General features: G+C 43.6%; 1 protein-coding gene across 2 annotated transcripts; it reads left to right on the top strand.

Moving 5' to 3' along the window:
• The first annotated feature begins 8,764 nt into the window (after positions 1-8,764).
• Positions 8,765-10,124, top strand: MGAT1 (mannosyl (alpha-1,3-)-glycoprotein beta-1,2-N-acetylglucosaminyltransferase). 2 transcript variants are annotated; one of them, XM_015818433.1, is made up of 2 exons: positions 8,765-8,960; positions 9,012-10,124. In XM_015818433.1, exons 1-2 carry the CDS (start codon positions 8,765-8,767, stop codon positions 10,103-10,105), a joined length of 1,290 nt encoding a protein of 429 aa, XP_015673919.1. In that variant the 3' UTR covers positions 10,106-10,124. The 2 variants fall into 2 exon arrangements, with proteins under 2 accessions (XP_015673919.1, XP_015673918.1); XM_015818432.1 differs by having other exon boundaries at positions 8,765-10,124.
• The last annotated feature ends 7,658 nt before the right edge of the window (positions 10,125-17,782 follow it).

Genomic DNA, 17,782 nt, shown 5'->3' with positions numbered 1-17,782 from the left:
CGCAGGGCCACTCACTGCCTCCAGAGCCCGCTGCAGATCGCTCAGGCAGCCCAGCAGTGCTATGGTGGTCACACCCTCTGCCCGCGCCCTGCAGCATCAACTGTGCACGATGGGGTGTGAGGGCAGAGTCTTGTCTATGCTGCCTGGCTGCCATGTCCTTGGCTGCGCTGCTCCGCGTGGGCCACGCTCAGGGGCGACTCTCCTTCAGGGGGGCTGCTGGAGAGGAGGGGGTCGCGGGAGGAGGCGAGGCTGGGGCAACAGCAGGTGTGACCACAGAGAGGGCTCCGAGTGCCGCCTCTGGCACCCGTGCCATAGGTTCGCCACCACTGCTTTATTACAAAGTCACTGCTGTGCTTCAGAATACTGTACATGTTTTGCTCTACTGTAAACTTTGTGGTATGTTTCAAAAATTTCAGTGTGTATTAAAGAAACAGTGGCATTGTGATCCCGGAAAAACAATTTTGAAATAAGCAAACTTTAGACATTTGGGAGCCTTATACAGCGGATTCATATTATAAGAATGAGGGCCATTTTTTTTGTGTGTTGTTGTTGTTAAAAACAACTTCTGGGAATGTCCCAGGATGTCAGAGAAATTGTCCCAATTCTGTTTCTCTCCTCCTCCCACTCTTCTCTGGTAAAGTGTAGTCATAATACTCTAACAGCTTTTCTGATGTAATGCCATTCAAACATGTGGGTTTGCAGTGATCAGAAAATTGTCAGAGAACCAGTTTGGTGAAGCATTTAAGGCACTTGACTAGAGACCAAGAATTCTAGTCCCGCTTTAGACACAAAGCCAGCTGGTTGGCTTTGGGCCAGTCTCTCTCTCTCAGCCCTAGGAAGCAGACATTGGCAAACCACTTCTGAAATCTTGCCAGGAAAACTGAAGAGCCATTTCAACCCAATTGGACTAGCCTTCCCCACTCCAGCAGAAGGGGTCTACTATGGACCCCATCTGTTAAACCAGTGGTTCTCAAGCTTTTTAATGCCGCGACCCCCAACCGGTCATAAGTCGAGGACTAAACCGGTCGTAAGTCGAGGACTACCCAACCGGTCGTAAGTCGAGGACTTTCCCTGCTCGGGAGCGCCGCACATGCGTGGTTCCGCCCCCTGCGCCGGCCGAGGCGTAGCTGGCAAGCGGCAGAGACGGAGCAGGCCGACCACCATCTGGCCCAGCTCAAGGGAGGTAAGGCACCCGCCGGAAAAGGGGGGGAAAAATGGCGGACAGCCTTGCTTGGCGACCCCGTGAAATGGTCGATCGACCCCAAATGGGGTCGCAACCCATAGGTTGAGAACCGCTGTATTAAACAATTCCCGTAGACGGGGTCAAGGAGAAGAGCCTTTTCCACTGTGGCACCCCAATCCTATGGAACGCTCTTCCACCATTTTGGCCTTCCGGAAGGGTATTGTGGCCCGGTTGGGGGGGGTGGCACTCACTGCTGGAGTTGGTTGACAGGGTAAGAAGACCTCAAAAAAAAAAAAAAAAAAAAGGCTAGAAATCCTGATCTGGATTGGATGTGCTAGCTGAGATCACCATAGGCTAATTTGTCTGGAGAAAATTAGATTGTCGAAGACTGCATTTCAATTTACACCGCTGTTTATTTTATTTTTTTAAATTATTATATGTTGTGCCTTAGATCTGGCTACATGTCAGTTCTCAATAGAGTAAACCAAATATGGCGTCGCTGTGGGGCTCTTCTATTTCCACTCAACACACTTGTTTCACATCCCACAAAGAGCACCAGGTAATAATAGCTGTGCCTTCTATAGATGATACCTTATGTAACAAGTAGGAATATTTTCTTTTGATTTGCTTAAAAAGTGCAGTAAGATCAAGTACCAAAGCGCCTGCAGACCTGCGGTGTTAATTATAGGGAGGCTCCCCAAAGACTTAATGCAGTGTTGGAACATTTTTTTGCTGAAGGGGAATTAAGAAAGCTACTGATCCAGCTGCTAAGCAGCAGAGGCCACAGCAGAGTTAAGACGATCAGGGATTTGTTTTGAAAAGACCAACTGGTCTATAGAGTCAAGTGATTATTTGTTAAGTTTATATCCCACTTTTTTCTTCCATAACATTCTCTTCAGTTTTCCCTTAAATAATCCTGCTTCGATGTAAGTTATGCACAGAGAGAGTCACAAATTGAGGGTGGAGGTGAACCAGATATCATTTGCCGCAGTAAATTAGGTGTAAAATGATGTCACAGGAAATTGAAATGTCAGGCAAACCATTTTATATTGTCTAATTCTTACTGCAACATACATCACAATGATTCCAGTCCTACAGTTAGGTTTCCATGCTGATATTTCTCTGGAACGTCCTTCCATGCGTTTACTCGGCACACATTATTTATGAAAGTATGCTAGCTATCTTGCCATCCTGCTCATTAAAATTGTGGCTTAATTAAAAACAGTCCCCATTATTATTGCAGACCCCCAACAGTTGGTTCAGTTTGTTTTTTGCAGCAGAAGATTAAATCTGTTCTAGACCATGGAATTATCTCGCTTTTGGTTCCTCTCTACTGATGGATAGCCCATTCAAAAGCTGAGAGTTGACAGATTCATTGTCAGCTTTTATATGCCTGTTCTTTCAAGAATGCATAATCCTCACTACATCAGTGTGTGTGTGTGTGTGTGTGTGTGTGTGTGTGTGTGAGAGAGAGAGAGAGAGAGAGAGAGAGAGAGAGAGAGAGAGAATGAGAATATGAATATGAATATGAATATGAATATGAATATGAGCGAGAAGGACATGCTCCACATTTTGGAAATATAATTTAATAATACATTAATATTTTTGCCCTTAACTTCTTTCCAAGAATGTAATTCCCCATAGTAATAATATCTAGCAAAAAAAGAACCACCAGAGAATAGGCACTAACTTTACTTACATTTATTACATCTCTAGCATAGCATCTCTAATCAAATTTTCTGAAAATATCTGTTGAGTCCAATATCCCCCACCTCCTCCACCTCTTCTGTTCTAATTAAACTGTGTCCAGGTAGGTGATGGTGTTTCTCAACCTACTAATGCCAGTCAGGCATTATATATCATTTCATTTGTATCAAGAGCTCAGATTGCTGCCTGGTTAAGCTATCCAAGCTATGTCATTTGACTTAAAACCCTTGTTTCCAACACTAAAAATGAAGCCTTGGTATAATTCCAGTAGGCTCAAGGAGTGTCCTTCAGTCCTGTCCTTATAACCAGGAAAAATAGCTGGCCCAGGTAGAGGTAGTCCTTGACTTACAAGCACAGTTGAGCCGAAAATTTCATTTGCTAAACAAGAGAGTTTGAAAAAAAAGTGTCATAACTCACTTTTTCAGTGCCACTGTAACATTGTAACACATTGGAACAGGGTCACAAAATGAATTCTTGTAAGTCAAGGACTACCTGTGTGACTTCTAGTTGATAATCAGTTGTTCCTTAACTATTGATCTTCTGAGTGCAATGTCAATGAATTTGTATGTTCCTGAATGTAGAAGCTGTTGAAATTAAAGTACGACATTAAATAATAATAATAATGATGATGAAGAAGAAGAAGAAGAAGAAGAAGAAGAAGAAGAAGAAGAAGAAGTAGTAGTAGTAGTAGTAGTAGTAGTAGTAGTAGTAGTAGTAGTAGTAGTAGTAGTTGGAAGGGACCTTGGAGGTCATCGAGTCCAACCCCCTGCTCAGGCAGGAAACCCTATACCATTTCAGACAAATGGCTGTCCAGTCTCTTCTTAAAAACTTCCAGTGTTAGAGCATTCACATCTTCTGGAGGCAGGTTGTTCCACTGGTTAATTGTTCTAACTGTCAGGAAGTTTCTCCTTAGTTCTAAGTTGCTTCTCTCCTCGATCAATTTCCACCCGTTGCTTCTTGTCCTGCCTTCAGGCGCCTTGGAGAATAGCTTTGCGTTACAAAGCCATCCTGAATATTTCCTCTTTTATTCGTCGATGGTGCTGCTACAGAGGACCCCCAATTGCTTAAGAAAGAAACATTCCTTAAATATACAGTTGTCCTAGAAACATAGAAAATTGACAACAGTAAAAGACCTAGTGGTACATCAACGTTGCCCTTTGCAACAACGGCCCAGCCATTCTCTTTTCTTAAGAAGCCAAGATGGGGTGTGGGGGGGGTGACTCTGAAAGGAGAGCTGTTCATATTTAATTCCTCCAAAAGATGGAATTGTATTTCCCAATAAATTATGGAATGCATATGATGACACAAGCCTATTTATTAGTCTGAAGTCAAGTCTTTAAGGCAGTGTTTCTCAACCTTGACAATTTTAAGGCATGTGGACTTCAACTCCCAGAATTCCACAGCCAGCAATGCTGGCTGTGGAATTCTGGGAGTTGAAGTCCACATGCCTTAAAATTGTCAAGGTTGAGAAACACTGCTTTAAGGTTTTGTAGAGGTGAAAACATGATGAAAATGATCTGTTAAGAGTAAACAATTCTGGTGATATAATGCAGAAAGGATGTGTGGCTTCATCCCTATGCATACTACTTCTTCCTGTCCCCACTCACCTAACACAGTACTGTTATTATTTACCAATAGAGAAGAATTAAATTGTTCATTTAATCTAAAGTTAGGGATCATACCTATTTGGGAGGCATATCAGAGTTGGGAAAAGAGATATTTTATCAAGGTATTTATCTCACCCTGCACTTCTGAAATGAAGGATCTCTTTGTCTTCTTCTTATTGGTTTGAATCTAGCTTGGCACAAAAGAAGGTGGATTTCCCTGCCTGCCAATACATAGAATGATAAATTTTTGTTCATTTTCTTCTTCTAAATTTAATGGAGTTAAGGCATCTATATGTCCAGTGATATCAGGGAAACCTGAAGCTTATTCTGTGATTTTGTGTGTGTGTGTGTGTGTGTGTGTGTGTGAGAGAGAGAGAGAGAGAGAGAGAGAGAGAGAGAGAGAGAGAGAGGGAATTTTAATATAGGAATTCTAAACAATATAATTTCTAAAGGGGTGGTCATGTTAGTCTGTTGCAATACAATTAAGATATTTTCTGATTCTTATAAAGCCTAATTTTATAGGAGAGAAATAAAACCTTGATGCGTTTTGTTCAGTTGGTTTTATCATTTCCATGCCACCTCCATCCAATATTCAAAGAAATACTAGGTGACTCATAGCACAATAAAAAAACAAGTGATAGGACAATGAAGCAATAACGAATGAAACAATATTCTAAGAATTATAAAAGTATCACATTATAAAAACATATATAGGCTGTCACGTAGCGATAAGTCAGCATGGAAATCACCCTTTCCCCCCCCCCCCAAACATTTGACAAAGGACTTGATGTCAATTTGCAAGCTGCTCCATAGTGAGAGGACTATATCTAAAAAGGCCTGTTTTCAAATCCCTACCCACTGACATCCTGGGAAGGGGATATCTACTACATGCCCCTTTGGCCTGCTCCTACTTCATGAGCAGATTCTAATTACTCACTTTTTAATTAATAAATTTAGAAACCACCTGACCCCAAACCGTTTTGGGCATTTAGAGCAAAGGGTCTTGAATATAATCTGGACCTCAGTAATAACCAGCATCTTGAATTAACCCGGAAAAAAACAGGAGCCAGAGCAGTTATTAAAAGCAGCTTTCATCTGTCAGCAGGTAGGCAGAAATATTTTGCACCAGGTATATCCGGGAGCAGCTCTGTATAGACAACCTATAGTAGTCTTGGTCAGCGGTTGTCAAACATTGTCAGGATCCCTTTACATTCTTAAAAATTGTTTGAGGACTCCAACGAACATGGATTCGTGTGGGTTATATCTATCAATATCTACTGTATTGGAAATTTAAAGAGAAATGTTTAAATATTTCTTTATTTGACTTTGCAGATCCCTTGAAAAGGTGTTGGGTACCCTCAGCTGTCCCTAGACCAGTGATGGCGAACCTTTTAGAGACCGAGTGCCCAAACTGCAACCCAAAACCCACTTATTTATCACCGGGTGCCAGGTGGGCGTGGCCCACTGGATGGGCGTGGCTGTGGTGCTCATGGCAGACTGGGTGGTGTGGCCAAGGTGGGCGTGATCACCTCGATGTTGCTCGTGAGGAGGGACGCCTGTGGGGGCCGGGCAGGGTTGGGGGAGATCCAGGGGGTCTCTGGCAGGTGGGGCGGTGGGCAGGAGGCTCGTCCTGTGGGATGAGGCGAGGCAGGGCGGGGGTGCCATTGTCACAGGGCAAGGCGAGGTGGGCACTATCAACCACCGCACACAGGCCAGCGAGTGCATGGGTGCTGGGATGTATCCGGCCATGTGGGACCTCGGCGAGTTAGCGGGCGGCTGGTTGAAGAGGGACGGTAGCCATCTCCAGGGCATGGCGCGCGTGCCCACAGAGAGGGCTCTGAGTGTCGCCTCTGGCACCCGTGCCATTGGTTTGCCACCAGTGCCCTAGACCGCTCTTTGAGAACTGCTCCTTGGGATGATAAGGGCTTGAGTCACTGTTCAGTTTACTTGCTTATCTTGCAGTCTATTTTTTATGTTCCTTGTTCTAGAACAGCCATTTTAAACTTGGTGTTGTTGTGTATTGGGAATTTTTTAAAAAGTGCTGGTTTTTCTATTTTGTCATTTTTGTGTGTGTGTGTATAAATTTTTATTAAAACTTGTAAACAAGAATATAAAAACTAGCACAAACACATAAAGGAAGGAAGAAAAGAAAAGAAATCAAAGAAAAAGCAGAAAGTGCAAGAAAAGAAAAAATAGAAAATAAACAAAAATGATCTTAAGAACTCGCTTCTGATATTCTTCAGAGCAGGTACAAGCACAAACACATTTTAACCACTCTCTCCACAGTTACGTCGTGTTCTTTCTGTAATTTGGCCTGTCTATAATTGTCAAAACCATATATCACAAGCTCAATTTTTTATTCTCGTGTGAGATTTCTTGTTCTATTTTATGCAAGAGTTGTTTAAAGTGAATGCTTACATGTGCTTTTTATACAGTGCATGGAGTACGTTCTCTCTACTTACAAAAACTTACATTTAACAGAAGAGAAGCACGATTGGAGAGTAATATTAACTATACTTTATTAATTGAATTTAATTAAATTGAAATAAGTGAAATGTTATTCTCTTTCTGGACTGACCCACATCATTTAGAGGGCAATTGTGGCCTTTAGTCAAGAAAATGTATATCCTGATCTAGGTAGATTGGTTTTGCCTTGTATAATGCAATTTTTTGTTTGTTTGTTTTATACCTCTGATCTAGGAATCAATGAGAGTGCCTGCTTACATAAAGTTCCACAGTGAAAGGGAATTGCAAGTTCATATATAGTCTTTGATTAGATTAAGAAGCAAGTCCAAAAACCTTTGGGAACCATTTAGATTAAAGAGCAGCTAATCTAATTCACAGCAAATTCTCTCAATAAGACTCTTCAGCAAAATCTAATCTTATCTGATATTTAAAACAAATCGTGAGAAACAAAGAATTTCATTTTAAAAGGTAGATAGATAACTTTTATTGTCACTTTTCTCTGTACACAATGGCACACATTAAAATGAAATTCTGATGCCCTCTCTCTCTCTATCTCCTCTCTCTCTCTCTCCACACACACACACACACACACACATATATACACACACACACACACACACACACACACACATCCATTCCATACACACATACATAAATTGTATAAACATATATATATATGGTCAAGGAGCGCTTACATGCCATATCCTGGATCGAAGGAAGTGAACTTCCAATAATCTTTTCTGCCATCCTCACCGCTCTCTGCACTGCTTTCCTGTCTGAAGCAGTAATGCTTCCAAACCAAACAGCAATGCCATATGACAGGATGCTTTCAATCATCTCTCTGTAAAAAGTGATAAGGACAGGGGAAGGAAGATGTGCTCTTCTCATACGCAGAAAATGCAGGTGCTGCTGTGCCCGCTTCACCATTGTCTCACTGTTGAGCGACCAAGCAAACCTCCTTGTTAGCTGCACACCCAGAAACGTAATACTACTAACCATCTCCACAGTTGAATTATTCATACACAGAGGCGTGTGGCTGTGCCTGCCTTTTCTGAAATCAGTGATGATCTCTTTTGTTTTTCCTACATTTAGAACCACGCTGTACTTATTACCCCAGTCCACCAAACCCTCTACCTCCTCTGTATAAGCATCCTCACTGTCATCCTGAATAAGGCCCACTACTGTTATATCATCTGCATACTTCACAATAGGGTTGGTAGCAAACTTTGCACAACAGTCATGGGTCAGCAGGGTGAATAACAGTGGACTTAGCAGCCTTAAGGAGAACCTGTGCTCAAAAAAATATGAGGCCCAACTTGCACATGCTGGAAGTCTATCAGTGAGAAAATCAAGATTCCAGTTGCCCAAAGGAATATTAAAACCTAAAAGATCCAGTTTGTCTACTAAATGCTGAGGAGCGGTTGTATTAAAAGCCAAACTAAAATCAACAAACAGCATTCAGACACGAGTACTTCTTTCCTCTTAAGTGTGCCAAGCTCAGGTGTAGAACAGAGGAAATAGTGTCCTCTGTGGAGCAAATCACCTGGTAAGCAAACTGAAGGGAGTTAAATGCTGGAGGGAGGCTGGATAGATTAAAATCCTTTATCGGCCTTTCAAAACTTTTCATCACGATGGACATAAGTGCAACCGGATGATAATTAGTAGAGTAGTGAAGGAGGGGAAAGACAGATGAATCAGTAATAACTGTTTTATCACTCATTTTTCAGGTTGGTGGTGACAATTTGAAGCTCATCCGAGGGGTAGACATCAGAGGACAGGGTGCGGCCTATGCCTTTGAAGGATGCTGAAGAAAAGTAACCTGATTCTCTGGGGCCTGGTGCTTTTTGTGGCCTGGAACGCTGTGATCCTCTTCTTCCTGTGGACTCGGCCACAGTCTTTATCGGACCATAGCCGCTTAACTGAAGAGGTGATCCGACTGGCCCAGGATGCTGAGGTAGAATTGGAGCGCCAGAAGGACCTTTTACATCAGATCTACCGCTATAGTTCACTCTGGAACATACGGAAGTCGAAAAATCTCCACCTGTCAGCTGCAGTGTCGGCCCAGCCTTCCACAGCTGCGCTCTCACCCCACCACAGTCAGATATCACCTGATGCGGTTTTACCTGTGGTGGTGATTGCCTGTGACCGCAGCACAGTCCGCCGTTGTCTAGATAAACTGTTGCATTACCGTCCCTCAAAGGAGCGATTCCCCATCATTGTAAGCCAGGACTGTGGACATGAGGAAACAGCTAGAGTCATTGCCTCCTATGGAGATTCTATCATGCACATCAAGCAGCCCAATTTAAGTGATATCCCTGTGCCTCCCGACCATCGCAAGTTTCAGGGATACTACAAAATTGCTCGACACTATCGCTGGGCTTTGAGCCAGCTTTTCCGGACCTTCAAATACCAAGCCGCCATCGTAGTGGAAGATGACTTGGAAGTCGCCCCAGATTTCTTCGAATATTTTCAAGCGAGTTTCCCACTTCTACTGGCTGACCCGACTCTTTGGTGTATCTCTGCCTGGAACGATAATGGCAAGGAACAGATGGTAGACGTTGCCCATCCCGAACTTCTCTACCGTACTGATTTTTTCCCTGGTCTGGGCTGGCTTCTGCTCTCTGACTTGTGGGATGAGCTGGAACCCAAGTGGCCCAAGGCTTTCTGGGACGACTGGATGCGACAGCCTGAGCAGCGGCAGGGCCGTTCGTGCATCAGGCCTGAAGTGTCACGCACAATGACTTTTGGCCGTAAAGGCGTGAGCCACGGTCAATTCTTTGACCAATATCTGAAGTTCATCAAGCTCAATGACCGTTTTGTGCCTTTCACCCAGATGGACCTTTCTTACCTCAAGAAGAATAACTATGAACACTCATTCTTGGCCCAAGTCTACGGTGCCCCTGAGCTGCGCGTCGAAGAATTACAGGGGAACCAGCGCCGGGAGTTAGGTACTGTCCGAGTGCAGTACACCACTCGTGACTCTTTCAAGGCCTTCGCCAAAGCCTTGGGTGTTATGGATGACCTCAAATCAGGAGTGCCCCGTGCTGGTTATCAGGGCATTGTCAGCTTCCTTTACCGAGGCCGCCGTGTTTACCTGGCTCCTCCTCCTGACTGGACAGGCTATGACCCCAGCTGGAGTTAGCAGCTGAGGATTTTTGAGCATGTTGGACCCCATCGGGAAAAGGGTGCTTGGGTGGGGGTGGTGGCAAAACTCTTGTGTTTTCTTCTCCTGTGTGGCATTCAAGGTGCATTCCAGGAACGAGGATTGTTTTGTGCACTTAATTTGGGGGAGGAGTTAATGGCAGGAGGGATGGATTACGGCGGGGGGGTATTCCAAAGCCCCAACATCATAGATGAGAAGGAGCATTCTGGGTTCCCTGTTCTCTTCCCAGTGCCTGTCTTCCTTCTTGACGCTGCTGCCTGTCCACCAATTAGATCCTTGGTGGCCTGTCCAAATTGGTGCGTTTTGAGGTCAAAGTGAGTGCTAAACCAAAGCAGTGATCCGCTGAAGCTTTCCCAGTTTCGTTGAGATAACAGCAGGCCAGAGCAACTTGTGATCTTATGAGGCAGATGTAGCTCCTCAATCAAGTTAGTGTGTTTGGCCACACAGACTTTTCATACATATCTTTAAATTCTAGCCAAGCAAAATGGGGAGACTCGTTAAGCTCCCGAGAAACTACGATTCAAAACCAGGCACACTGCATTCAACTCGTTAGGTCGCAGGTAAGCTGTAGGGAGAAAATAAAAATTTGTTTTTTTTCTTCTCAGCTCTTGGCTGCTGCTTCACGTCTCACCTGGGGCATCTGTAAGGTTTGGAAAGCAGGAAGCTCTTTCAGGTGATCATTGAACCCCCCTCAGAAGGACCATCTTTATTGACCATATTGGCCATTTTTATGTTGATCTCTTAGATATCCTAATTCTTTAACCCTATTGAATGGGACAACGGAGATACAATGTGTGCACAATGACAAACTTAAGATGATTGTCACTCAGATGAGATGGAAAGGAAGGTCAGGGCCTCTTTTTTTTGCTTTTTTTACTTGGGCACGAGGACAGAGTAGTCGGAGCGCATGAACGCGGGCTGCTACCTTTTTTTTATAGCTCCCTGCCAGGACCTGTTAACTTTAGCTTAAATAAAGTTTTGGATGGAGGTGGGCATTTTCTTCTCATCCTCTAACCTGGTTCTATGAGATACATGAAGGTCTGGCTTTGCGGCCTTCTAGCCACTGCCTGCTGTCAAGTGGTCCTTTCTGTAAGCCCCAGTGGAAGATGATGGGCTGCAGGTGGGCCATTAAGCTTGAAAACGGCTCTGGGGGAGGAAGGCCCAAGGCTAGCCCTTCATGACGCAGGAGGGGACATCCAGGCATTTCAGCCTCCACTCGTCGTCTGAAACGATGGAGACTTCCAATATATCTATTGACTGTATATTCAAAGGAAGCCGACCGATGTCTCGATGTGGCTGCCATGTTCTCTTCCCAGGTTCATGAGGAGGAACTTGCCCAAGGCTGCCTTAATTTCCACGGTGTAGGAAATTCCATCCAGATCTACGGCAGAATGTGCTGGTGGCTCGGTTGCGTTTTTTTATTTTTAATTGCTGGGTTTTTTTGTTTTTTCCTGAACGGCCATATTGGAACTGGTCACTGCTACGTATCTGGATCACTGTGGGCGCTAAGTAGAGTGGAGGGAGGAGACTTCTTGAGGCATCGGAGCATCTCACGAAAGGACACCTCCAACCCAAAGGAGTCCAGCCTTATTCAGTGGGGCAGAGTCCGCCTTCCCCGTTCTTGCCTTTGGGAGTTGCCACCGGGCTGCTCCAGATGGCGCTTTAGGAGGCAGGCACGAGGAAGCGACTTCGCACCTCCTTCGGCCAAAATTTAGACCACACCAAAGGGTATATTGCGTTATTTGAATGCTTGTTACTTTTTTCTTTCTTTTTTTTAAAAAAAACACACGCATAAGACCATCTCCATGAGGAATGGAGGAAGGAAGGTTGTGTTTTGGCATTCCGCTTCAGTGAGGAGAGGTGTTTTTTTTCCCCCCTTCGTATATCTGCTCTTCTAGTTGGTGCAAGGGGGGGGCAGGTAGGAGATGGTGCCTTGGGGAGACTGCTTTGAATGGCTGGATGCATCTGCTTACGTCCTGAGGTGTTTTTTTTTTCTTTTGAAAAAAAAAAAGAAACTAATGCTGCAGAGAATGAGGCTCTCTTTTAAAAAAAAAAATTAAAAAATGACCTACTGTGACCTGCATCTGGAATGTTGATAATTTGGGCCTGTTCGTACCTTGATTTTTCACTTTTAATTCTCTGCGAAGAGACTATACTGCTTGACGGTTTTCTAGGTCAGGCTTCCATTTGAAAAGAAAGCAAAGTAGGGCAGACCTGTGTATAGAACATGAGTGGAAAAGTCTCCATGGGGAGCAAAGGTCTTTTCGGCATGATTTCACTCACCTTTAACAATTTCCTGAATAGACATGCGGAAATGATCACTTTGAGTCCAATGTGGTCCCCTTCAGAACCATTGTACTCCATTTTATCTGGATGGGGAGAGGGTGTAATGGAAAATTGGATTATTATTTTTTTGGCAGGTGATTTTAATCCCAACTTTCAAGATTTGCTGGATCCTGGGTAAAAAAAATTGCCCTTTTTAAAACTAGAAACAGCAAGAGAGCTGTTCTTACCTTTAGTATTATGTTCTGGGACTCAGCCTCGATGTCTCGGTTTGCAAGTATGTTGCCATCTCCTTTCAGTAGAAGGCAGCTACTGAACTTATGGAGGAAGGGAAGGGAAAATGGAAATCTCTTTTGGGGTTCCCTCCTCCTTTCACTTCTGTCCTCTGGTGCTCAGTCAGCCAATCAATCAATCAATCAGGGAAATGAAAATAGGAGGACAGAGATAAATCCTTTTTTTCCCCCTTGAATCCTCAGTTCTGTGTAACTTAATCCACACCGTCTATAGCCCAAACTCTCTCCTTTGGCCTCCTGCCCTTATTAGTGTTTTGTCCTAGGTTACAGTGAAATGATCATGTTTCCCAGTCCAGTCTGTGATTTTGGGGAAACAATTGGGAGAAGCTCAGCGGAGATCCCAGCAGAAAGGAAAACCCACCAGCAGCCACAATTCTTCTCCCTTTCTGTTCCTGAAAAAATATCACTGCTGAAAATTCCAGCTGAAAAATAAGTTGTCACTACATCTGGGTGTTTGAATCAAGGTTGTCTGACGGAGAGACGCTAATTTTATGTTCACTAATTGGTGAGAAGAGCTGAAAGAAGCAAACATGAAAAAAAAAGTTATTTTCCACAATAAAATAAAAGCCGTTCCTTTTCAGACAGCCTGTGTAATTAATTGACCTCGTGCAGCAATTTATTGCGTTCACAATGCTTTCAGTGAAATTTGACAAAGGGGAAGGGGGCACAACGTCGTCTCTTTAGAGGCCTCGACCCCCATTGGTTACCCTCCGCTTGAACCAGGAATCACTCCTGGCATCGAAAGTGGCATTGGGTCTTTCTAGGAACATCGAATATATATTTACATCAAATGGGATCAAGACCCTTCTTCTCTCTGTTGTTCCAGAGTGCAGGATATGGGATAATGGGTTTAAGTTACAGGAAGACAAATTCCAATTGTTTTTCACTGTAATGTTTTTTCAAGCATTTTGATAGGGCTAACTAGTCAAAGAAGCAGTGGACAATCATCTCTTGAGGATGCTTTAGAGAGTGGTGGTGAACCTATGGCACGCGTGCCAGAGGCGGCACTCGGAGCCCTCTCTGTGGGCACACACACCGTCCCAGCCCCGCCTCCTCCCACGGCCTCCTCACCAGCAACCCCCCTGGAGTAGAGTCGCCCCCGGGCGTGGCCCGCGCGAAGCAGCACAGCCAAGGACATGGTAGCCAGACAGCGGGGACAAGACTCCGCCCTTGCGCCCCATCGCACGCAGATGATGATGCGGGGCACGGATGGAGGGTGTGGCCACCATGGTGCTGCTGGACTGCCTGGGTGATCTTTGGCGGGCCATGGAGGGGGTGGGTGGCCTAGCGGGCAGGGCAGAGCAGGGACGGGGTGGTGGTTTGGGGGCACTCGGTCTCTAAAAGTTTCGCCATCACTGCTTTAGAGTTTGGGTTGCACTGAGCAGAGGGCTAGACTCAATGGTCCAAGTGTTCTAATTCTTCGATTCCACCTCCAGGTTTATGAAGATAGGTCAGGAGGAATCAGGGGAATTCTGGGAGCTGAAGTCCACACATCTTAAAGTTGCTGAGGTTGAGAGACTCTGCCCTACAGCAACAAGGAGTGTTCGGTCATGGAAATCTCAGGACCATCACTTTTCCCTGCTGATATTTCCCCAACACTTTTCAAAAGCAATCAACCCTCCCCCCCTTTCTCTCTTTCCAATCCCTGCTTCCTACCTTGCTATCCTGTATTTATGCAAAGCCCTATATTACTATTAGCATTATTATGTAATCCAGCTGTCAAAGCTCCAGGAAGCTTCCTTGCATTTCAGTAGTGATGTGTTTGAACAAAATATATGGAAGGACGCATTAGCACACCAATGATTTCTTCTTTTCTGGGCAGCTGCTGTTGCTTTGTTAAGCAAAAAAAAAGAGATATCTTCTATCTCAAAACCGCTTAGATTTCCTCCAACCTCTTAATTGGTGGGGATATGCAGTTTGCTGCCTTCGCAAATTGAAAAATTATTGCTTTCTGAAATTCCCAAATTTTAAGCTGCTCAGGTTCTAGGCACTTTTTTTAATTAGCATTTATTTAGAACGAATGTCGCTATTTATTTTGGTATTGCAAATGCAACACAATTGGTTAGCTTTTTGTGGGATTATTTCTTGATTATTCAATTTCAAATGGAACAATCCAGATGCTGCATTTGTTTGGCTTCTGATATTTTTTCTCCAGATGTTTTTTTTTTTTTAATTATTTGCAGAACCCTGTGGAGCAGCAGCAACTGGTAAAAGGATACTAGTGCAAGCTACTAGTGGAGGATTGCCATACTTTCTTTCTTACTGATTTTTCAGGAAAAATACCACTGTGGCACTGCTTTCAAGGCTCTCAGAAAGTGCCTTAGCCTTATATAAATACGGATGTGGGCATTGCGTATTAAAAAATTGGCAATAGGCTAATATACTCTGAAAAGAACATCCGAAGGACGAGTAGTTGTGCAATGCTGATTGATTTTTTATCCTCAGGCATTTTTACTCTGCCAGGTGGCAGGTTCAAGCTGATTAACAATTAAACTGAAGAATAGTTTACAAATCCTGTGTCAACCAACCGTTTGCAAAAGAGAGAAAATTACTGTTACTTTCTGACAGTACTGAAAAAAGAGAGAATCATATGCCTAAGAAAACACAGGAAAGAACTAAAGTGCACCTCTCTTTTTCCATGTTCACCGTCTCAAACTAAGCCCCCGAGAGAAGTTCTCCAAGCAGATGTTACAATACTTTTTGCTGACAACTAACAATATTTTTGAGAGAAAGAACGTCTAGTTTTGTTTGCTTGTTCTTTTTTCAAACAAGGAGCCTGGATTTCATTTGGAGGGTTGGATAAAAGGTGAATGCCGTGTCTGAAAAGATTGAAAACTACTGGGATATATTATAAAGAAATGGCAAGATTAGACATTCACTAGAAATGAAGCCATACTCTTCCATTCCGCTCACTAACCTAAAACAGCTGCATTTCAGAAGATTGCTCCTATGTGGGATCTGGGCTTTCTATGGGCAACTGATTCTCCACTGGATCATTGCTATGACCTGAACGGGACAGGCTCTGAATATACGAGGGCAATTTGGAAATAAACCCCCGTTTGGTTATCAATGACAGACACTCGCAGATGCAGAACTTTTATTATACACATTAGAAAACTACAACATTGCATTACTTTTTGGCATAATCGCCATTCAAACTGAGGCACTTGTCATAACATCTTACAAGGTTTGAAATTCCTTAGTAGTCGATCGGCGCCAAATCCAGGCTATGGGGGGAGGGGTTTGATCAAAAACCTCCCAACAGAACTGCTTCAAAAGTTCTTGGGTGCGTCTAGCGGTGCGCGGGTGAGCATTATCGTGAACCAACACCACACTGGAAGTGGTGCCATAGGAAATCCCACCAAATGTGAAGATGCCAAAGGAGTACTGCTAGTGAAGTTCATGGAGGGCGGTTCGACCATCAATTCAGAAGTCTACTGTGAAATGTTACAAAAACTCAGACAAACCGTCCTTAACAAGCGTCGGGGCATGCTGACTTCCGGTGTGGTGTTGGTTCACGATAATGCTTGCCTGCACACCGCTAGACACACCCAAGAACTTTTGAAACAGTTCCATTGGGATGTTTTTGATCACCCTCCCCCATAGTCCAAATTTGGTGCCAAGCAACTACTACTAAGGAATTTAAACCATGTAAGACGTTATGACAAGTGCCTAAATTTGAATGGTGATTATGTCAAAAAGTTATGTAATGTTGTCGTTTTCTAATGTGCAGAATAAAAGTTCTGTATCTGCAAGTGTCTGTCATTGACAACCAAACAGGTTTATTTCCGAATTGCCCTTGTATATTGAGGAGACCAAGACATTTCTCATTTCCTTTTTTGAGTGCTATTACTTGTAGAGCATACTTGTGGTGACTTCTTATTCCCCTAGCCTTTCCTATCCAATTGGATGTCCTCTGGATTTTCATTTTTACACTTACCATTAGTAGGACTTGTTGAAGTTAATGGAGTGAAAACATACAGATCAGCCTTCCTTAACTGCTGTTCTTCAGATGTGCAGACTTCAACTGCGAGAATTTCTAGCCAGCAAGACCATTGCTAAATTAAGGCTATATGTATATCTGGAAGTTGCCAGATTGGAGAAAACTAATCTGGACTACAAAGGGAAGAGTGGTAATCCTCCAAATAAAGAGGCCCAGCTCTTTGGCTGCCACAGTTAATTACTGGTAAGGACTGTAGTCCAGATCAAGAGAGCAACAGATTTCTTTCCCTTAATCATAGAGGGTACCAGTTGATCTACAAGTAGTCCTCAGTTAATGACTGCTCAGTTTAGCCACTATTCAAATTTACAGCAGTAACTTTACAGCTTTACAACCAATCTTCCAACTTAATGACTGTCTCAGTGTCCACAATTGACATCATCATCATCCAGGTACTTCACAACTGGTACACATTTATGATGGTCGCAGTGTCCCAAAGTCATGGGATAGCCATTTGTGAGTTTCTGATAAGCTTATGTCCCTTTTTCTGATAGGAAATCTTGATTTTAGAGCAATTGTCCATTGTTACACAGATTCATGCACATTCCTTTAATGGAGTTACATATGTGTTATCAAACTCTTGTTGACCGTTAGTGATCATACAGACAGTCGCTGCGGTCAAGTCCGTCCATCTTGCGGCTAGTCATCCTCTTCCACCATTATTATGTTATTATTGTTTGTCACAGTCAACCAGATGCTCAGACTGGATTTGGCATTTTTGTCCATCTACTGAGTTCTTCCCAAGGAAGTGGGATAGGCAGATGTGGATGTCTGACGGTGTTACATTATTATTACTAGTATTCAAACTTGCATGTTGCCTGACTCTCAATGACTCTGGAGGAAATTACAATAAAATCAATGCAACATAACAAATAAAGATAAAAGGTAGCAAGCATGATGAAGTGAGGGCCTTGTTCCCCTCAGGAAAGGCCTAGGCAAACAGATGTTCTAGCACAGGTGATGTTACCTAGTTTGGGTAATGAAACATCTGCAAGAAAACAAGCTCAGAGAGCACCAAGGACCTCCCTAGATTTTCAGGTCTTTGCAAATGTTCCAAAATAGAATAATTTGAGTCTGGTC

Source organism: Protobothrops mucrosquamatus, unplaced genomic scaffold (genome assembly GCF_001527695.2).
Source record: "Protobothrops mucrosquamatus isolate PMUCROS unplaced genomic scaffold, P.Mucros_1.0 scaffold738, whole genome shotgun sequence".
NCBI classification, from domain to species: Eukaryota; Metazoa; Chordata; class Lepidosauria; order Squamata; family Viperidae; genus Protobothrops; species Protobothrops mucrosquamatus.
Note: the sequence above shows the minus strand (reverse complement) of the source record. Positions and strands in the feature narration are given on the sequence as shown.